At 39.9% G+C, this 22,964-nt stretch overlaps 1 protein-coding gene and 1 long non-coding RNA gene across 4 annotated transcripts; one reads left to right on the forward strand and one right to left on the reverse strand.

The window, feature by feature from the left end:
- Positions 1–5,866: 5,866 nt before the first annotated feature.
- LOC107078139 (uncharacterized) lies at positions 5,867–8,627 on the reverse strand. Of its 2 annotated transcripts, none has more exons than XR_001479129.2 (2): positions 8,566–8,627; positions 5,867–6,280 (listed from the first exon to the last, which is right to left on the reverse strand). It is a non-coding gene; the product is annotated as an uncharacterized lncRNA (long non-coding RNA). The 2 variants fall into 2 exon arrangements; XR_001479128.2 differs by lacking the exon at positions 8,566–8,627 and adding an exon at positions 6,699–6,856.
- Positions 8,403–20,255, forward strand: gata6 (GATA binding protein 6). 2 transcript variants are annotated; one of them, XM_006633860.3, is made up of 7 exons: positions 8,403–8,513; positions 9,651–10,558; positions 13,481–13,647; positions 14,484–14,609; positions 15,444–15,531; positions 15,617–15,714; positions 18,297–20,255. In XM_006633860.3, exons 2-7 carry the CDS (start codon positions 9,700–9,702, stop codon positions 18,462–18,464), a joined length of 1,506 nt encoding a protein of 501 aa, XP_006633923.1. In that variant the 5' UTR covers positions 8,403–8,513; positions 9,651–9,699; the 3' UTR covers positions 18,465–20,255. The 2 variants fall into 2 exon arrangements, with proteins under 2 accessions (XP_006633923.1, XP_015209206.1); XM_015353720.2 differs by lacking the exon at positions 8,403–8,513 and adding an exon at positions 8,767–9,127.
- The last annotated feature ends 2,709 nt before the right edge of the window (positions 20,256–22,964 follow it).

Genomic DNA, 22,964 nt, shown 5'->3' on the forward strand with positions numbered 1-22,964 from the left:
CTATCTGTGAAAATTACAAGAACATTACATAAAACATTCCTTTGTAACTAATCTAATCAATACTCAGGCGCGGTTTTGACGAACAAGAGTCATACTCCAGAATTACTTTCAAATTTACATTCAATTTTCGCGTCTCTTTTGTAGGCCTCTTAGTGAAATTCGTTGAGGGCGTTAGTGTGGTGCTCCTTGCGTGCAGAAACACACAAATGTGTGCATGTTTCTGTCACTATTTTTGGAACCCCATTGACTCCTTCTTTTTCTTAACTTAGTATTCTATACTCCACCGAAATGAAACTCCTGAAAGACTGACACTAGAGCCGAGAGAGTATTTTTTGTGTTTTTAGATTTTTTTAAGACGCCATTTGGTTTATATAAAAAGTAATTTCCATTGCGGGAACGTCGCGTTGTCAGCTACTATTGACATTTTCTCATCCTTTGTGGCTACGCTGACAGTAATGCATGCCCTAAAACACTCTTTAATTAACATTGGAGACTGGGAGAAACCGCGGGCTTATAATACTCGATGGTTTTGGTCTGTCAAAACCCTAACCAAGATGTTAAGCTGCTTAGTGGAAAATACGAACGTTGGATCAAGTTATACCGGTAGGATTACTTCACGCAAATAGAAATTGATTTCCGAGCAAATTAATAAATAATTTACTTCTTCTATAATTTAAAGTAACTTTACCATTTAAAAAAAATTGCATATTTTTATTACTAATAATTAGATCAGTTTTAATTCGAGATATTAAGATCAAACTAAGGGCGAATGTGTGAATATAAAAACGAGACTCATCTGTGAAAGTAAGGATTCGGCATGATTTTTAAACTGGAGAGGAAGTAGACTGGAGATGCGTCAAAGAGGTGACTCCACCTGTCTCTCTGAATCGCTTACAAGCGGCTTATACGATCCCGACTAATGTATTTTGAATCCAGTGGTTTATATAGGTCCAGATTAATGACTAACCATGAAATAATTTGTTGAGAACAAATTGATACAATGTTTTCGATCCAAAATCCAAAAACGCATTTTGCAATAGCGCTTTGCAATAATTTGTTATAAGGGCTGTATGTCTGTCAACCCTTTTAGGTACTAAATTACCTTTCTGAAGCCCTTTTGGAGATCCCAGGTAGCCACAGCAAACCTTTCTAAAGGTTCCTCCTACGTACAATTAATCATTTTAAGAGCCACTGACAAAGTGGGCTCAGTCTTAAAACAATCACTGGTCATATCTGGGTGGGATAACATTAATGAAAACTTCGTTTGTTAACGAGTTGAAAGTCCCAGCATTTCTTATACTCGGACATATATTTTAAAACCGTGATAGAAAATAAACTCCCTTCTAGAAAAATATTTAGATCTAAGTGACTGTTACCGGATAGCCGGTTGGGGTTCTTGCGCCAAGTAAAACATTCTGCAATTCGGATCATTAAGAAAAACAAAAGCGTTAAGCACAATAATGGTTTTAGAGTAACAGAAATGTACTGCTTGTTAACATTTTTGTGCTATTTGTAGAATATATTTTAATTTCACAGTGTTTATTTTCAAAGAACGATTTCACCTGGTTGATCTGTATATATTTTTCTGGAAAAAAAAAACAGAAGGAAATGTTATGTTTCGTTTAGATCTAATGGGAAATAAAACATTACCACGAATTATATTGCTCTCTAGATATCTGAAATAACCTAATGCTCAAAAATAAGGAGAATGTATCGCGGAAATGTATCAGCTTCATCATCACACAATAAAACATCTACATTTCCAAACAAAATGCGTTTTGTTATACACAGACATTAACAAAACCCGATTGTGCCGGTCTTTTGATTTTTAAAAAAGTAAAGGACTAAGACTGACTTCGTTTCCAAACTATTTTATTAATAATTAGAGCCCTGCGCTTTTATCCTGAATGTTCTGTAAAAATGTTATGAAAATGTCAACAAAATAGATAATCGAATGATAAAAAATCCAGCTTTCCTAAAGCTTATTATATCACATGTCCGCCGTTCATTATTATTGGACATTTTAAGGAGTTTCTTATCCTCTGAAAACGAAACTGGCGTGCACGCTTGTTCTTCGATTGCAAGATTGAGAAAGGGGGGATCATATTTAACCAGGCTGAGCATGTTTCGGTTCGTCTCGTGAGCTAACCTTCTCGTCATTGGTCCCTGTGATAAAGTTCATACGGTTTCAATCATCTGAGGTTTAGCATCGGAATTAAAGTTTTGAACTTGGGATCCGGGACATTTTAGGGTCTTGAACTTTATCAGGTTGTGTGACTGCTAACACGAACAGAGGGTAACTGCCCTTAGTTCGTAAATCAAACCTGCAAGAGGATCACATTTAATAATAGAAATAAGTACAAAGTTAAGCAGGCAACTGACCTCTTAGACTTCTGTGTTTTAGGGCAAATTTATACATCGCTTTAAACCTGAAACGTTTTTTTTTTATTGCAAGTATCTTGTCATTCTCTTCTCGTATTCTAAAATGACAGAGGCAATTACAACATTTGTAGATCAGTATTTCTTCAATTTTATTTTGTGGTTTTTTCCTCCAGAGCAGATCTGTCTCTGTTGTTCACTAAAAGAGCTAGGCACTAATGCTCGAAGACAGCTTTCCTTTGTCTAAAGGAAATTCAAAGTCCCAGACAGAAAAAAAAATCTTTTGATACTTGGGTCGAGCCTGAGCCCCTGGGTTAGTGTCATTTTAGAGAAAGCATATTTTACAATCAGTTTTAGTCGTTATTCGGTTTTTTTTTTACTTGAAGTCACAAGATCTGCTTAAATGCACGTAAGTAAATAGACAGACTCGTTGTTCTGGAGCCTCATCAACAGAATCCAAACCTTCAGATCTCACTGACAGACAGTTCCTAGAGCAAGAGGCCAGGTCCGGCCAGCTCACTCCCAAGCGGTAGTGCACTTTTCAGTCTAGTCGCAAGGATGGGCAACTTCCGTAAGGAATCCTGGAGGAATTTCGGTTTATTATTTTCAACTGGAAAATGATTAATAGCTAAAAAAGAACCCGGGACCCTGCGACTTTGGGGGACTGACGTTGTGCTGTGCCGGACTGTGTTCTGGTGAGCTGAGCCGGGCCGCCCCGGGCTCTGTGGGTACTTGCGCGTTGCGGTAGGGGTGCGAGCATCGTCCCCGCAACACAGAGGGCCGACCGCTGCTTCTCAACACACAGCCATGAGCAGGGGACAGAGAGGAATTCAAGGGCGGACGTCGGATGGTGACGTCTTAAATTAAAGAAATATTATGGGATCGACGCAAATGATCTCATCAGCTGATCATTAATTTAAAAAAAAAGAAAATAATCTCCTATCGAAATGCAGCTGAGGACATTACAGGACTGTCTGGTTAAAACTCAGGGCTAAGGTCAATCAAAGTCTTGGCCTATGGCCATGGTCAGTACATTACAAAACCACAGACACGTCATTGTGTTTATGCGTCTTCGGAAAGGAACTGAACTTCTATGGGCCACCACCTCCGGGTGGGTTATAATTTTATTTCTAAGGCGTAACTGCGGCAAAGGCGGAGAAAAAAACTGGGCAGTAAATACAGTTCCCCTCTCAGACAACATGGACAACAGGTCCTGAAGGATATGTCGTTTGCCGACTTGAGAAGCAGGTCTTTCAAAATCTCTGAAGATTTTGGCAGCCTACCGGACAGAGATTCACCCACACACGATTCCCGTCTGCGGAGCGAGAAAGAACACCTTGACTTGTAGACAATAAACAAAAATAGTACTCTAAAACTACTCTGTGTTATCCTTGCAGTCCATACATACTCTATGTCTGACGTTCACTTGCACACAGTCTAACGTATTGGCAGTGGATTGTGCGGCGCTTAGATTTCTATATTTGGGGACTTAAGCTTTCAGTAAAGTGTCCTTTCCTCCGCTGTGGTCGTCCACAAGCGGAATGCCACGCTGCTTTCACAATGACATTACCAGCTCCCTCCCGCCAAAGGGAAAAGGCCAAAAATGCATCTGTCCTGTCGGACAATATCTTGACATATCAATCAGCAGACTGCGGGATTCCCCAAACTGAAACTTGTTTTTAGAACTGGTAGTTCTTAAAATACCCAAGGGTCTTTAGTTATTTACATCTCAGTATAGACGCGATCGTAGACTCGATATACTATCATATAGTAAACTCGATTCTGTTACAATGTCTAAAGTTAGTATATTGAAACTGCATTTTCTTTACAAAAAACAGTTTTTTTCGTTAAATACCTAACGTTTTCAATTCATGAAACAATGTAATAAATTATGTAAATATACGTTAGTGTAATTTATGTTTTTTTTCCGATAGTTTTCTTGCAATGGCAAAACGTTTTAAATCTGTTGAAGTAGCAGACAATTCGTTTAACTATTATTCTCACGCTGACTCAGTGTATTTGCAGATAGGCCAAAGTGTAACTTATCCCAGCACACAAATCAAGCGTATATACTTCTGGCGATTCCATCAATATATTCTTTTTGCCGAATTAAAATCATGATAAATGTTTCTCTTGGGATATAAAACAAAAATATATAATTTAATGCGGTGAATATTTTAAAGTAATTTATATAACATCAGGGGGAGATTATTCACTGGTCCTTTAATGAACTGTCATGTAAATATTCTGTCTTATCAGATACTGAACAACGAAATAACTTAATTTCGTGACATCGGTTGGAGTTTAATCGAAAATCCATTTTTGGCATTCGGGTATCAGAATACAAGACGCCTTGTACAGATAATCATTATCAATACAAATGTACATACAAGACTGCAACATTAAAATCTTTCAGTGCAACTAAACTAACACGGAATAAAGTTTAGTACCTTGATGTATTTGCAGGACACATAACCGTGTATGTAAGATAATTACAAAACAAAATATTTTAGTGTGATGATTATCAAATACAAAATGACGAGTTGGAATCTTAATAACTATACTGTACATGAATTCTTATTAAGCAATCGAATTGTATTACTCTTATTGGTGTTCAAAAAGCACAAAATAAATTGTTCTAAAAGCAATAGAACACAACACAGTGACACAGCACGGCGTATTATTGTCCGCATGTTCTCATTCAATTCCACATTAGGCGTATTAATGTTTTTTTAATAGTCGATATTATTTGTGACAAATGATGTTAATAATCCCATATCCTGTACCTGGCAAAAAAAAGTTTACGTTTCAAAACAAACGATAAATAAAGGTACAAAAACGGTGTGCTTCTTATTAACTTGAGTTATATACTTGTTTAATGCGCTTTGGAACCACAATACATATCTGCATCCACGAGTTGTCAAAGTTGCATTAACACATTGAAGATCACACTTCAGTCAGTATGAAACTTCTAATGAATAATTACCTTCATTAGGATACTCCATTAGGAATTCGGAGACTTTGTATAAGTAAAAGTCTATTGTTAGGTATCGTGTCTTAAATTTACTTTTCCGATAACAACTTCTATTCTGAATTTAGCAAAATAAATATTTTAAATCGTCTCCCTATTGTTTTAATTATATTATTACATTTAACCAGGTCTGGGTCGTTAGAAGTCATGCATACACCATTAGTATACTTTTAATTTAGTTATGAATTTCTATCTTGTCAATGAAAACAGAAAATGCTATAAAGACTCCCTGTTACAGGTTTTGTTCCATATTGTACGTTATCCCCCAAATTTGGAAATAGTATGAACTATTTTAACAACCGCAGGCAATGCAATATTATTGAATAGAATATTAAAACACAAACAAACGAAACCAGCAACAAAATATTGTAAAATACATAAAAAACTGAACGGTTATACACCCAATTTGGAAACATTTGTTGTTGATTTTTATATATTTAACATAACCTCGGTTAATAGGGGGGAAAAATAATTTGCTCGTTTAATGATCATCAACACAGGTCACTACAAAATAAACTTTTTACACGTGCTTTCCGACCTAGTTTTCGCCAAATATTAATGAATAAAACAACATCGACCTGAAGGAGAATTGAAGTTAAATGTTGGATTATTACTCATCTGTTCCCTCAGTTTATCTATTTTGTTGGTGCCAGTCCTGATCAGCCGGTCCTGGTTAATGTGAAGATAGCAGGCTAGGAGACAGAGAGGCGTCCGGCTCCCTTTCCTCGGAGTCATTCTTTAGCAGTTACTGTCAAAGCAGCAGAGAGAATGGCAACACACCGACCAACACCTCATCAGTCTTGAAGCTCGGTGCAGCTGGACGGGCAGAGGAGCAGAGACTTCAAATCCAGCGTGCATTCTGCACACTTTCTGGGAAAAAAACAGAGACAGAAATGTTGTGTCCATGTGACTGTTTGGCTGTGTACCTAGCTGATACCTTCAAAGTGTGCTCTGCGCGATGTCGTCTATTAGGGCGAAAGAAAGTTCTTATATCTACCGGGCGCATGTCTCTCTTGTCTCTCTCAACAGCCATTGTTCGAATAGAATTAATTCACTCGCTTTTCTGCTTCATTAAAATCACATAACTGGAACTGCCAGGAATAAATTAAGATTGGTGTGTGAAGGGCTATGCCCAGGGATATAGTCCAATAAAGTTTAAAAAGTCTAGTATGGAGACTAACCATTTTTTTATTTTTTTTCCTGTGAGTAACGAATACTTCGCTGAATAAATAGATCGCAGTACATTTCGTTTGTTAATACTGGACCATTAAACGCCGTGTTTCATTACCTTACAAAAAGTGAAAGGAAGGGCAAATAGTTTAAAAGAATGCGTTGATCTGCAGAAATGCGTACTATTTCTAAACGGCTTGCTAACATTTTAGATTTCTAAAAATAAAAGTAAAAGAAGAATGAACATTGTTTAAACACTCTTCTCAATAAAAGAAGACAAACAGAGGGCAGATAACAATATAGCTATGTCTTGTCCGTGGCGCTGGCACGCACGGCCCCGACACTGATACTGCAACGGTGACCTGCAATTTACCCCGAAACACCGCAATTTACAGATTATCCTTCAGTTTGTTTTATAGCCAGACTGCAAACAGTAAAAGGGCATTTGATATTCTCCTGTCGACTCAGAACTCGGCAGAAAACAGCTTTCTGTTCTCCCCAACACGGACACGTCACAGCAACTTGGATCGAAAGCGGAGACTGCGCGGCGATGTCGTTGTTTCTATGAATAATGTAATTGTTACTCTTGTATTGTCACCTCTAAGTGCAACGCTTCTTATACCCACTGAGTAAATTAGCATCAAGTTCAAAGCAAATCCCTTTAAAATACATGAAGCGTGCTGGCGAGTTTGTGCTGCACAGGGCTGGAACTCTTCTAAGAGAGCAACAAGGTGCTTGAGTTAAGTCAACTAATTAGCGGCTGGGAAAATGATTTGCATTACTGGCCCGACGAAAACGCTTTTTTAAAAAGAAATACACAAAAATAAAATCAGATGCAATATTATTCTACTTGTTCTTTAGAGCAGACAAGATTTGTGTTCATTGTAATCGGAGAACGAGAGTAGATTACTCATTTTCCTTTCTATTCTTCCAACAATAAAATAAAATAGCATTAATATGTAGAACCAACTACTCATATCTGAAATTATATATATATATTATATAACTCTCATGCTACTACATAAGCTAAACAATAATTTTAAGTTACTTGCCAAACCCAAGAATGCTAGTCGGTTGAATATATTCTTTTATGTGGGCAATATCGGTGCTAATGAAATGTTTGGCAGTTGAAAAACAGTGGAATCCTTGGTATTATAACTGACTGTGCACAACAAACTGGAACCTAGGGGGAGGACAACAGCTTGCTGTGCATAACTTGAGTAACGTCGTTTTTCTATTGAAATATATATATATTTTTTAAATATGACTGATTTGTTGTTACCTACTCTTTGTTTCTTTTAGAAGTACTATTACTTATTAAAATAAGTCTAAAAATCCCTTCAATATACGATGATTTCGTTTCATCAGTGGGTCTAGTCCTACTCCTGGGTGTGCTACAGGAGTTTTACAAGCTCGTTTAACAAAGAAATTGGTATAATCGTCGATATTCGTTGAAATAATGAAATTGAGAAAATTAGCGACAGAAATGCGTTTTGTTGTAGGCCTCTGCTTTTCCACAGAATGCAATGGACCTATTTATTATTGAAGCCTTTTTCGTCCGTACAGAGCGCTGAGAGGATTTGATCGTCTGCACGTAATTTGCCCTTTCGTTATTCCACATGTTCGCTCTTGATCAAGGTGCTAATGCCTGTGCAAAGCTTTCTGTTTTAACGTGAATGATTGTATTAGAGTGTGTCCCTTTTTTGTGCGGTCTCGGAGACTAGCACCCCCGCGGCGCGCTCTGTATTTGCTCAGAGTAACTTGAATCCAATCAGAGACCAGCCTCGCAGTTTCCATCGGCTTCTTCCAGAGGCACCTCCTCCTCATAAACATCACCGACAGCCTGCAGCTCGTCCACTCATTACTCTACCTAAGATCAGCTGAAGTTACGGTGGAATACTTCAACCAGCGACTGATGGATCACCACCACTAGGTCTGAGTTCTTTCTTATTTTTCTCAAACGTTTCTTCTTTTTTTTTACTCACCGTGTAAAAAAACAACATCTGCTTCTGTATTCCACAACACGCCAGCGGTGAAGGAGCTAAATCGTTTGGGGTATTGTTTTGTCACGGTTATCCTGCGTTAAACTCTTATCTGTTATGGGTCTTATCAAGCGGTTATCTCATTGCTGCAAAGACATATTGCATTTTGTTTCCTATCTATAGACGCTGTGTGGGTTTTTTGGTAATTATGATGAAGCTATCTAAGGAGGGGGACGGGACTTAAAGTCGTGGCACAGAAAATACTTTTCATTTCACGGTTCTGTGTGCTGGATTACGTTCTACCAGACTCTTAATAATGTTTTTATTTGATCATCAAAAAACAAAAAGTCTCACGAATCTAAATCATCTATCGGAGATTTGGGGAGTTTTATTAGACTTTGTTTTTGCAGCCTTTACCAATATTGCTAATAAATCAATGCAGAGCCTGCGTGAATGCACAGTGCTTGGAGCCAGACAAGCGATTTCATTTAAAAATGAAAGTAAGTCGTATGTGGACAAGGCAAAGAAAAATAACGGTGTTGCCTGGCACTCGTGTCTCCATAAGGTATGTTATCTGAACAGAACAGGGCGCGTCTGAAATATTCCAGCGAATTTCATAACTGACTTCGTGCTGCGGGTCAAAACTAATTTCCCCTGGAAGCGGCAAGAGTAGGTGATTCGCAGTTTCATCACTTAAACATTAACCTTGATCACGTTATAAATACGTGCCGGCGCCTTTCTCGAGTCTGACACGAAGGGGTAGCGTAACCGGTTCACGACTATAATGATGTATTTCGCATTTTGACCAATTTCGAAAAGGTGCCTTCTAGGATTTGTTTTTTAATTAGTTGGTTTATTTTCTTCGACCACTTTATCTCCGCGGAGACGTAACAACCCTCAAGGTTGTAATATACCTATTTTTAAGTTATGTGATCTCTGTACTGAAGGTGGTGGTCTAAATTGCTCAATGTCTGATCAGCTCCCTTGGCCTTCGATGACCGCCGTCGTCGGGTGATCCTCATCTGAGGCGACTTTAGCGAGTTCAGAGAGTTATCACACCCTTACTACGTTTCTTCTCCTGTTCGCAGGGGATTCCCTCGAAATTTCCTCGACTCCGTTCTCTAGACCGGAGCCTGGATGGACCTGAGTGAACGCGGCTGGTCCATGGTTAAGCGGCAGTCCTCCAGCAGCCCAGGGTCATCGCCGGCGGAGCAGAGCTACTTCAGCAGCAGCAGCGACAGGAGGGACAGACCCGCTTCTGCCTCTGGAGAGCTGAGGTCACCGTCGGCCACCAGTCTTGACGCTGAAGGAAACCAGCTGACGGAGGGCCGGTCACTACACTCCTACGTTCCCTTTGGACATCACAGCACCCTGCCCAGTTCGGAGGACATAACCCTGTTCACGGATTTGGACCAGGGCAACAAGCTCATCATCTCCAGTGGGGCGTCCAAGGGGAGTTTAATTGTAGACCCCAGCGACATGTACCAGACCCTGGCTATTGCGGCGTCCCAGGGCCCCGCGGGATACGACTCTTCCGCCGGTAGCTACATGCACTCCACGGCACCTTCTCCAGTGTACGTGCCGACCACCAGGGTGGGACCAATGATACCCAGCATCCCGTACCTGCAGGGCAGCGGCTCCTCGCAGCCGGGCCATGCGGTCAGCAGCCACTCGGTGTGGCCGCAGCCGGCCCCCGAGAGCCCTTCCTACAGCGCCAGCAGCCCCCACGCCTCCAACCGCTATCACTACTCCCCAAGCCCCCCGATGAACAACGGGGCGTCCAGGGACAGCGGCTACAGCAACACCCTGAACGTGAACGGCAGAGAGCAGTACAGCACGCTTACACGCTCCCTGAGTGGATCTTACCCGAGCCCGTACTCGCCTTACGTGGGACCGCAGCTGTCCGCGGCGTGGCCCTCCGGCCCGTTCGAGAACACGATGCTGCACACTCTGCAGACCAGGGGAGCGCCCTTGCCCATCCGCGGACCCGGGGGAGGTATGCAGAGTCGACCGCTTCCACTCACGCACTCGCGGGCCGTTTTTAAAGCCTTTTTCCTTTTCCGCGCCATACCGCGTGGTAATGTAACCTGTTTTTAAGGATGAAGCCGGGACGTGGTAAGATCGACACATAAAAGGTGTTTTGATCCTCTGCCGGTGTTGATTGTGCAACCACTAACCTACCTAATCGATAACTCGGAAAATAATATAAAAAAAATAGCGGTTAATCAAAATCTAGACCTGGGCATAAGTAACAGACCGGTGAAGTTAAGACGTACCTGTTATTTTAGACTGCTGACCAGAACGATTATACAGTTAGAGTTCATGGGCACTATACTACAAGGCTTCAACGATGGAGATGTTCGAAATATTCAGAAACATATTTCTTTATCGAAGTAATGTTAGGTTTTGCATGAGTTTGAACGAGGTTCCAGTATCTTGTTCCTTTAAGGTTGATAAAAGCCACAGCGGTTTTTTTATTCCCGATTGAACGATTTAGCTCTCTTTTCACCTCTAAAACAAATCAGCATTTGATCGTTCAGGAAGGTGTATTACGCTCACGGGACTCAACGACATTGTCAAAGGGCGTATTTTACGCTTCAAGTTTGTATCGCAGCTCAACTCAAGAATTAATCATTTTCTCCAGAAAATGTAAAGCAAAAGTCTCCCTAAAATATATGTACAGATGAAGGCTGTTCCATAGGCGTTCTCGCTGCTGAGCTCATTTACAAGCTGGAATTATATTTTTCCCAGAAAGTCCGTGTTGAAAGTATTCGAGAGTGAAGTTGTATTCCAAAAAAGTGCAGTATCCTAAAAACGAATGTTTCCTTGCTTTATACATTTTTCACATTTCTATTTTAGAATGGTGCAACAGTTTAGTGCTCTGATCCTGATCGAGTGTTTTCTTGAAAGTGGAGCCCGAAGCCACCTCCACACTGTTCTGTGGGTTTCTGCATTTTGCGCTGCGATAAATTCACCTGTGAAAAATTGCTCGTCTGTGGCATTTAATGCACGCGCCCACGTCCTAATAAATTTGTGTTAAGGCTCCTTTTTAAACCCACTGTGGGGATAGATGGATTAACAGAAGACGTGTTCAAGTAACAAAGGGGCGTTTGCCAAGTTATGTGCAGACCCGTCTACCATGTTCTTATGAAAGGCAACAAAATTCAAAATCGTTACCGATTTTCCGAGTCTCGTTTTGTTTAAAATGAAATGTAGCCCAACTCTTAATATATTACAATATTAATTTGTTTGTATTAAAATACTTCTGGATAGCAATAGGCCTAGTTTCCTTTTATCTTTGCATGGAATATAGACTATATGATTTTATTTCGATTTTCAGTGACCACACAAGAAATATTACAAAGTTAACAAAGATGCAAGGTTATCATTTTGTTATATAGTCGAACTGAATGCGATATATTATTTAATTTTCCTTTTAATATGTTAAAACACACAGCACTTTGTTTTCAATTCAATTTTCTGCATGATCGAATAGTACGAGTTGCCATTTAATTGTACTATAAGAACAATAACTATCTAATAATAAACATATTTAGCAACTATTATTTTAGTTTAAGTAAAAAATAATCATATCAATTAAAACCAACTATGTTTGTCTAATAATGATTTAATCAACTCTAGCGAAGAACATATTTATCAACTGTTATTTTCGGTTTCTGCTACAGCAGATCCTGGTTTTGACGAAATAAGAACACACCTAAATATATTTGAGAGGGTGAAGATATTATCATTAAAATGCTTTGATCGTGTGTTTATTTGGCGTATCCCTAGAGTACAATAGTTAGGAGCTCCATGAAGACAAATAGCACGTGTAAAGCGAAAAAAGTCATAGCATCTTCAAAACACAAACCTGATTCCTACCTGATTCCTCTGGTTGCAATGACAAAAAACAAACAGGTTTATGACGAACCAATAAACAAAATGACAGATTAAGCGGGATTAAACCTGCATCAACAGGTGATTCCTAAAAGGATTACTAAAATGTTCATTTTTTTTACACTCCACAGGTGAATATATTCTCATCTAAAATCCAGACTGTCCTATAGGCCTGTATATGAAAAGCCTCGTTTTATGTACTAATGGAATCTTTACGAACAGACCCTTCTTTCTAAAGACTTTTCTAATAGTTTAATAGTAGACACCTCACAATGATTAAATAATACTTTACGTTTTACATAATTAACTTACATTTGTGGGATCGGTTATTGGCAGATAATACCTTCAAAACGTGTTTATTATCCCTTTGACACAGGATTAAGTCTTATTGTATGTATTGTAGACTATAAATACACACCTCGGTGACTGCTGGGTCATTTTATCTTTAGGACTTCTTCATTTGGATTACATAACGCGGTGTTAGCAATGCATAAGAACAGAAAAGACTTGATTCGGCCCATTTTAATTCGGCCCTTGGGTTGATACCTGTTTAGAGATACGGTGATATATTATTAACTAGAACGTCTCTTTTTGATCAGTTTATTGATTAACACTTTTAGGTGACTTCACAGGTGGACTATGGCACAATTAAAGCGAGTTGACTCAAAATCTGTCTTATTGATGGTTATTGACAACTTAAAAACCATCAGCAAAATTCAGCAAGGGTAACATCAACCGAATTAAGGAAACGCTGTCAAAATATGACCTTTGGGCTATCTGGATTGTTATTTTTAAAGCCACCGCGGTTGTGAATACCCTGATTGAACAATTCAGCTCTTTTTCTACGTTTAAAAACAATCAGCATTTGATCGATCAGAAAGGCGTATTACAGTTTTAACCGTTAAAACCTAAAACATATTTTGCAGTTCCAAGATATTGAGTTTTGTTTGTAAAGCGGGATCGTTGGAGCCGACAGTCTTTTTGTGTGTGATAATAATTCGTTGTCTTGGTTCCCTTACAGACATACTGGATGATCTGGGCGAGAGCAGAGAATGTGTGAATTGCGGCTCCATCTCAACGCCTTTGTGGAGAAGAGATGGCACTGGCCACTACCTCTGTAACGCCTGCGGACTGTACAGTAAAATGAACGGGCTGAGTCGGCCGCTTATTAAACCACAGAAGCGAATGGTAAGGAGATGGAAAGTTTTGTGGTGTCCGATTCTACACTCAATCACACATAGGTGTCTCAGTGCGGTCCCCAGGCGATTCAGATTCCTGCGATATTAATTGGTTTCCTGACTTGTTCCCTGTAGAATGTTCTACCGGCTTGTCTGCAGTAGGTAAATAAAGAGAAACGGAAAGGTTCAAGGTGAATTTAATGTCAATAAAAGCACCCTCCGTCCTCTGCTTTTCGATCAATCCTGGATCGTTTTACTGTTCACGGTAGATTTCAATCACCATGGTGAAACTGGCTGGATTATGTATTTTAAACAATCTTTTTTTTACAGCGACGTCAAGTTAAACACCATTGAATTTCTGTTTTATTAAACTCTACTTAAATATTTTAAATTATTTTATCAAGCCGAACATTTTTCCTCAACTCCTTAATCCTTTACACCGTACACATTATTTAGCTGAATTTACATCCCATATTCAATTGTTCAAACGTAAAAGTACCAAGACTTAATTTAAATTGTTTACTGAGCTGTCTCTCGGGAATCTGGTTAATTAACGCCTTTGGCCATTTGGCATTTGCACTGATAACATTCCACGTGTAACTAACTAATCGAAGTCGAAACTGCGTCGAAACCATTTTTGATTTGAATTAAAATATTTGCTTCGTGCGATATTTCAGTTTGGTGCGGGGGGATTTTTAAGGCGATGAGATTTTCACTTCCACGGACACCTGCATGAATGAGCGGACAAAACTAGATATTTTAAAACAGAATCTTATCGTGTATTTTATATTGATGTGGTTTTTTTTAATATTAAAAGTAATCTGTATCCTCTTTTCTCGTCTGCAGTCTTCCTCGAGGAGGATTGGGCTTTCCTGCGCCAATTGCCACACCAGCACGACCACTCTGTGGCGCAGGAACGCGGAGGGCGAGCCGGTCTGCAACGCGTGTGGCCTCTACACCAAGCTGCACGGGGTGAGCAGTCCGCTCCGGGGGCCTGCGCCACACGCAGTGTGCCCTTACAGCCGGCCGGCTTTCGTAAAAGTTTCGCTAATTCGGAGTTATTATCGATTCTTTGTGTGTGCGTGCAGGAAATAGTTTACGATACGAAAAAAAGGCGAAAAGTTAGTAATCTATAATATAATATAGGGGGGTTCATCTGTATAAGTATAACGCTCCGGACTTGAAATTGCAGCTAGGTCCGGATTCAAAACGAAAACACAGCCTGGAACACCTTTTAGCTTTAAAACAGAAAATTTTAAACAGAGCAGGCCAGTGACATGCACATAAAAGCAATATTTATTTATGGGTGTACTTCAACCAAGTCAGAGAAATAATATCGCCTCCCTGCTGAATCTGTTAATAATAATTGTAATCTTGCTATGTTCTCATTACTAGCACTGAATGGCAAGGTTCAGTAATCGGAAGAGATCTATTATAGTATAGATTTGTTACCTTATCGCGCCCGGGCGTATTTCTTCCAACCGGCATTGCTATGCGTGTTTTTTTTTTACAGATGAATTATGTTTTTAAATGTACCTAGATTTTAATCAAATACCACCGAATAAATGCGTATTAAGCCCGTGTAATGCTTGAGGTTTAACGGGGAAGCATAACCTCACAGGTGAAGGTCGAGCAAACATCTCCCCTTCGCATTAATTCATTTGGTTTAATTATTACCACGTATACCGTGCCGGCAGAATGTTGAAACGACGTGTTTGAAGGCCCTTGGCTTATTAAAAATTCGGTACCATTTTTTACAATGATGTGTCGGGTGAGCTGTAGAAATAATAAAGCTGTTCTGTACAGGTGCCCAGGCCGCTGGCCATGAAGAAAGAGGGGATCCAGACGAGGAAGCGAAAACCGAAGAACCTGAACAAGACCAAGGCCTCGTCCGGTAACCCAAACGCCTGCAGCACAATTCTGTATTTAATGTTCGAGTTAATCTTTTCGGGGCCTAAATGACTTGTTTTTCCCCGAAGGCAACAGCAATCCGGTGCCAATGACTCCGACGTCAACGTCGTCTTCCAACTCAGAGGACTGCTCGAAGAGCGTCTCTCCGTCCGGGCCCGTTTCAGGGGTAAGAGCCGAGCTAGATTGCACACCTGTCAAACGCAGGGATATTACGGCCATCGTATAACACAGAACAGATCTCGCAGTTTTGCATTTGACATTTTTTTTAACACTGAAAAGTTTTTTTTTTTCTTTCTGAAAACGAATTCGAACTGTTTTTTTAAGGTCAATGCGTTTTACGTACTTCAGCATTTGTGCCAGGGAAAGGCGCGCAAAAAAAAAAAACGACGCAATTTAAAGCCTGCCGACTTTACCTTCTAATACAGCATTTACAGTGAACACGAAGATAATGAATCGGAGCAAGAGCACAAGGTCATAGCCTACTCTGGGAAGGAAATAAATCTCGTCTTGTGCTCTGAAACCTGTCCTCCTTGAACTTCTAACTAAAAAGGAGTCTGTCATGTGTTTTATTTCCAATGTGTGTAATGTGCACATAGGTTTTGTATTTGTAGCTTGTTTTTCTTTTAAAGACCTCGGTATCGTCATGTGACTGTTTTCACAAGATAGCAATGGGCACCCATTGTATCTTTATTTTCTTAGGCTAGTAGACATTTGTATCTTAAGTGTTTCACAGTTCAAGTTTAAAAAGTTGAAATTATATTATATATAATATATGTTAGGTAATACTTTTTGCTGACGCATTCCTCATGCTGCTTATTGAAATACACAAGTGCCTTCAGAGTCACTTTTAATCATATACTTATATACATATAAATATGACAAATGACATTAATGGACTGCAAATTTCTATCAAATCATTTTGCAAAAATCCAAAGTTAGATGTATTTTTGAACTATAGTGTTTCAGTTGTCAGAATAATAAACCACACTTTTTGTATTTGTTGTTCTGAGAAGCAGTTTTGTCCTGTGTGAACATTCTACCATTTGGATGTGCACATTATTGAGAAAATGTAATAGGTTTGTCCCATGCCGAAAAAAAGAAGAAAGAAAAGAAAGAAAACACAACGTTTCGGCCGTGGAGCCTTCCTGAGGAGCTCACACCTGAAGAAGCCTCCACGGCCGAAACTTTTTCTTTCTTCTTTTTTTAAGCATGGAACAAAGCTGTTACTTGTTACTACGCATGCTGACGCAGCTACCCACCGGAACTTATTGAGAATATATCTGTTAACAAAGTTACATTTGGAAATAGGCTTTTACATTTTAACATTTTCAATGTGGAAGGCAGTGAAATCAATATTATTGGGTTTTAGACTAAAAGCAAGTGAGAACAGAAAACTGTTCCTGATTTAGTCATACCAGTGTTTATAAGTGGAGGATTCATTGTGGTGGTATATTCTCACATCCATGTCCCTTTAGAGGCTGTGCTAAAGAACAGACCTACCTCACTGATGTACTGTGAATCTGTTTCATTTTAGAAATTACTTGTTTTTTCTTACTTCTTTCATCATGATGGACACAATGCATTTTGTGCTTAAACTGGAACATCCCAGAGACAAGAAACATCCCATGTCCTCACTGTCTAGAAAAAGATTCCTCTGACACTCGACAAACATTGAGATTGGCTGCAACATCACACATCATTACATATTCTTTGTTGATCAGAAGAATTTTATGCACAGACTTTCACCATAGCCGGTGCTGTGTGACCGCTGGTGTAGTTTGAGTTAGTGAGAGGGTTAGTGGTTCCTTCCAGAAATGAAAGCACATTATGTGATAGGGACCTGTAGTCTGCTCCTTTCCATCCTTTTATGGAATTAACACTTACCTGGTTATGAACGTATCAGTGTGTGTGCTAAATCTTAATGAAAAATGCTTGAATAATTGATTTATTAGAGCAAATGGAAAATATTCTGTTTTCCTATAATTAATTTTTGGAGGTTTTAGTTAGTGACAGACATTTGCTGATAAATGTGTGTATATTCTTGATATAGATTTAGTTTTTTTGCTATATGCGGAAGCCTTTTTTTGTCTTATTTCTGACATGGATTTTCTCAGTAAAATAGGGAAATAACTACCCTCTAACAAAGAGCTGTGCATAATCTTGAACCTCAAGCTGCCTAAGAAAGTTTCGATGTGTTTTGTAAAAAGTAGTTGTATTTGAAGAAGATCACTTTATTAGCCATATACAATTTCTTGTATTAGGAATTTGTCTTTTCGCATACCCCGGCTTGCTCTCCATGAAACTCACAGACAGGGAGAGAGAAGTTTGGGGTCAGAGCGCAGGGTCAGCCATTTATACGGCGCCCCTGGAGCAGTTGGGGTGAAGGGCTTTGCTCAGGGGCCCAGCAGAGTAGGATTCCTCTGCCGGCCGCAGGATTTGAACCGGCAACCTTCCAGGCACACAGCCTTAGCCACAGTGCCACCTGCTACTTGTAACTGACAAATTGTTATAAATTTCCAATTGTTTTTTTTTTAAGCAAGGTCGTAGACAGGAGTTCATTAAAAAAATAACAGAATTCCTCTAGACCTTGGAATGATGATTACCAAAAACTCGAAAATATGAGACTGCCCTCTTTTCTCCATGAAACCGGGGGGCTTTGAGGAGCTCAGAATCACGTCGCTTGTGGGTGGTGATTGAGTCACGGTGTTCCCTGGGAAGTAAACCCGCGCTGCTCGTTTGTCATTAAAGGTGAATTCCTCTGCGATGCCAGCACAGGGAGATGGACCCGGCACTGGGAGTTCTGCGGTGAAGTACTCGGGCCAGGAAGGCCTTTACACTGGAGTCAGCCTGACGTCCACGGCTGAAGTGGCCTCCGCTGTCCGGGGGGAGACGTGGTGTGCGCTGGCTCTAGCCTAACCCCTGGAAAGGGAGATTGACGTGGGCTTCAGATGCCTCACCAGTGGGCCGGCGGCGCTATCATCATCATCATCATCATCCTCACAGCTGCTGCGCAGGCGAGGTGGCAAGATGTGACACGGGAAGAGTATGTTTTCTTTCTTTTCATCCTTGGGCTTTGACGGAAGAGGAGCAGGACAGCCACAGCTCTGCCCTCCTACTGGGGCTGTAGTTTCTCTCAAGGATTTTTTTTTTTAGTATTCAAAAGGAAGAGAGATTTCTGGGCAGAGCGAGACGCATAAACGTTAGGCCACTTACAGTTGTCACAGGTGCGGTGGCCTCTTAGACAAGGGTTTTAGATCAAGCTTGTTGACTTTTATACAGGCCTATATAATTCTGCAAAGGGTACTTTCAGAACAAGCGTGCTTTGTGTAATGTGGAACTTTTTGGATGAAGAAAGAATTTCACAGAGATGAAAACGCAGAACTGTAAGAAGTATTCTGTCACTGGCTCAGTATGTTTTGTAAGCATGGATTTGTGAATATGTTCCCCCTTTTAGTATTTTGATGTTAATTGATTTCATATATTTTTGAAGTCCGAAATGTGGTACAGACACTGTACCTGTACTGTTAACTGGAATAGTAGATGAAGTACAAAGAAATTTTACCTGAATCAAAGCTGTAGTATTTATTATCCTTTAAATGGTGAAAAAATATTTTTTCTTCAATAAAAGTATGGCAATGTGGCAGAATTAAATGTTAGTTTGGCCTGTTGTCCTTTATAAAATGAATACAAATTGATAATGTGTTGTGTAGAGCTTTTTTATAAAGCTGCATATTTCTTTAGTTTTCCAGTTGTTGAAAGAAAGCTCCAGTTGTTGGAATGAAATTATATGGTTTTATACAGGGTAGCAAACAGACATTCACTAACTTCCATTAGTTCAGTATATGTATTTTAAGTGCAATTGTGTTCTTGTTGCAACAATCAGTGTTAAATCAAATGTTTCAGATTTAACAATAAATTTTGCAATGGATAAAAGTCCTTAACTTAATGGTACTTATTAATTTAAAATACATTTTTCCAGGCATCTTAAGAGCTATAAATATGTTCTAGAGTTTAAAAAAGTGTCCAGTTGCTTCAAAAAAAATAAAATGAAAAATACTTATTATAAATTACCACACAATCGCTTAGAACAAATTTCACTCAGGAAAATTTTACTGACACGTCTTTTTGTTACATTTAAAATGCAAAAGAAAAAGAGCATTGTGGCAATATTTTCTAGACATGTCTGAAACTTTACTACCTAAGTGATACATATGTAAATACTCCAAGGTATGTGAGTGTCTTAACTTTTATTGATAAAAGTTTGTAAAAAATAGTCAAATGTATAGCTTGGTTGAAGCCACATTTTTGTTTTTCCATTTTTTTTCAAAAGATTGAAATGTCTTTGACATACTGTTATTTGTTCAGTAAAACTAATTAAAACATAAGTAATTTCTAACAAGAGAAGTTCTTTTGCTTGTAGTTTGTCATTTGTTTCAGAGAGAAAAGACTGGCAAACTTTTCTGCCAGTCTGTGGTGTTCTGTTCTGTTTTGAGCAAAAAGTCCCAGAATTTAGCAGAGCCTAACGGTGGTAGGAAAGGCAAAAGCAATTGTCTCTGCTGACAAATGTGGAGAACATGTTGTAAAGGGCCAGGAGAAATTGTATGGCTTGAGAAAACACTAAAAGAAAATCTGTCTTTGAAAATTATTGCCATTAGTTGCAGTGTAGTTTGGTTTCCAGCGCTCAATAAAATTTATTTGATTACAGTATTATTTTGTTCTTGATCTTTGCTGCAATGCGGGTGACATTAGGTTGTAAAATAAAGAGCTGTAGCAGATTTTAAATTTCATTACTACTGTATCGGCCATTTCACGTGATTTACGCTCTTGAGTGCTTCAGATATTCCATCTTCATCTTCCACACCATTGTCATCTTCTAATTTAAATGGATGTTCTTATCTGAGGTTCAGGAGGGGTAACGACAGACAGGACAGTCTCACCCAGCTGTTTTAAATCTCAATCATTCCTCCTTTTTCTGTATTCTGAACAGTATAGGACTCTTACACCCTCCTCTGCTCACATTGTTGTCGCACTCATCCCACCTCCACCCCATCTCCACCTGTGCAGCCGCCCCCTGGTTAACCCCTCCTCTGTGCCGCCTCATAATATGACCAGGAGGTTCCTCTTAGCCAAAACTTCCATCCATCCATTTCTAACCACGTCTTCTAGTTCAGGGACATGGGGGGAGCAGAGCCTATCTCAACAAGCAATGGGAGCAAGGCAGGATACACCCTGGGCGGGACACTAGTTCATCGCAGGGCAGACAAGCCAAAAACCATACTTAAATACCCAATAAACGTTCACAAAGCCTCAGATTCTTGGATGTTGTTATTCCTCGGGACATGTTTTTGATACATTATTTTTCCTGAGAGATCTACTGTGTGTAGCTCTACTTACGCTTTCAGGTTTGATTAGGCAGTAGAACAAAGCCAAGCAAAAGGAAAAAAAAACTTGGAGACATGTCTGTATCTCTCTGCAGGGCTTCATTCTTCCACACAGCATATCCCTGTATGCTGGATAAATGTCATAAATAATGTTCCCCATTATCAATTGTACATATAGAAAACAATAAGTAACAGCTAGGTGGTGTAATGTATACATGTTGTACTGCAACAGAGATAACATTTTCTTCAGTCAACTACAGAACAGATAACTAGTGTAGTGTACTGAACAGGAATTGTACACTGATAAGATGGGTTCCAGCTTGGTAACCACTGAGATTGCAATGGGACTGCACTACTGGCATGATGCGAGGTCTGAAGTGCTAATTGGTTAAGATGCTCAATTGCATATTTGTACTTCATCTAAAACTGATTTTAAGAGAAAAGTGCACAATGTTAAATTAAACAATTTTTGTTTATGACATCGACATAGTCCTTTAAATGGAGTAATATTAATTGATATGAATATTGCATCTTTTTAGATTTCTCACAAGGGATTTAATTGTTCCACGGCTATTGTGTCACTGTGAGGACTGATGAAAAAATAATGTCTTTTTTTTCTGGCAAGTCAGAAATAGCATTGGGTGGATTTTCCATCAAGCAGAGAAAGTTTAATGCTTCTACAAAAAGTACATAATTAAAGTTCCTGTATCGTATTTTTCCAAAGGCCAAAGAATGCTCAAAAACTATTTTGAAGGAACAGTGCGTTTGAAAGACACATACCTTAAGCATAAATAATAATTGACACATTCACACTTAACAAGGTTTAGTGCACGTAATGTGAACACATTCAAATCAATGGCTCTGTTTGAGAAAGAAATGCAGTTTTCTTACATTATTATTTTACTCTGAAACAGCACAGTGGTACAGTGACTTTGAGATTGAGGAATAATTGCTAAAATTTGATAACTGGAATGACCAGTTTTGTTCTTTACATTCAGGTCCTGATAGAATCCTTCTTTGTGAGAGCCCTGTAAATATTTTTTAAGTTCATTATACAGGACAAGTGGTAATCACAAAAAGAAAAGAAAAACTAATTGAAAAGTTTCTGGATTGCTTTAAAAATGAAAAAAAAAGTTGCGAATAACTGGAAAAAAAAGATTCCAAGACACTGTGGAATTTAAAGCATCTGAGAAAAATGGCAGAGCCTGAGAATCCAGAGGAAGGTAAAAGAATGGTTTGTGATGATACTTAAGAAGATTGGAGAAAACAGTGGTATGTTCTGCTATCGGGCTTGAATCTTCAATTGTTTAGAGCTGCAGACTAACTATGTCAGGTCACCACAACAGAGGAGTGATGATGAAGTAAGATTAGGAGAAATAATAACTGATCCGTTAATGTCCTTCATGGTGTTACTGAGCAGGTGTTCAGGTAGAGGTCACACTCTCGTGCCACAGTTTTGCTTCCCAACGTAGCGGAGCTCCCTGGCAGCATCCTTCCCAGCACTCCGTGATCCGCTTGGTCAAATACAGACGGACGTGCTCCGCGCTCGGCACTGCCGGGATCTTCCCTTCGCCCTGTTCATCCAGGCCCGGAGCAGCCTTCTCGCCTCCTCACCGAAAACGAGCGCCTCTCCTCCCACCATCCCGTCAGGTCTCCTGAGCTCTTTCCCTTCCCGTCCTCTCCTCCTCGTCTCGCCCCCTGTCCCCCTGTCTTTCCCTCTCCTTTCTCTGTTTCTGGAGCAGCGTCCAGACCACTGCGCCTAGGGCCTCGGGCTATCTCCGTTGTTTCCTCTTTCCCAGTTCCTTCCTTTCCGCTGTCTCCACAGGAGCCCCCGGGCCCTGCCTGCCGCACCCCCCTGCTGGTGCAAGTGAGCGGCATGGGTCTGCACCAGAGCTGGGCCTCCTCCTTTGCAGCTCATGCCGCCCGTAGCCCTTGTGCCGAGGTGCACCACATCGTCTTCCTCTGGCCGCCCCAGAGTCCCAGTCTCAGACTGGCCAGGGCTGCCCGTTCCCTGGCTGAACACGAGCGTCCGTTC

Source organism: Lepisosteus oculatus, chromosome 6, assembly GCF_040954835.1.
Source record: "Lepisosteus oculatus isolate fLepOcu1 chromosome 6, fLepOcu1.hap2, whole genome shotgun sequence".
Taxonomy (NCBI): Eukaryota; Metazoa; Chordata; class Actinopteri; order Semionotiformes; family Lepisosteidae; genus Lepisosteus; species Lepisosteus oculatus.

Excerpts from the sequence above, each read along its gene's own strand:
- gata6 (XM_006633860.3), top strand. The coding sequence starts at position 9,700 with ATGGACCTGAGTGAACGCGGCTGGTCCATGGTTAAGCGGCAGTCCTCC. Across the intron at positions 10,559-13,480 it reads CATCCGCGGACCCGGGGGAG|ACATACTGGATGATCTGGGC; the intron begins GTATGCAGAGTC and ends GTTCCCTTACAG. Across the intron at positions 15,532-15,616 it reads CAAGACCAAGGCCTCGTCCG|GCAACAGCAATCCGGTGCCA; the intron begins GTAACCCAAACG and ends TTTTCCCCGAAG.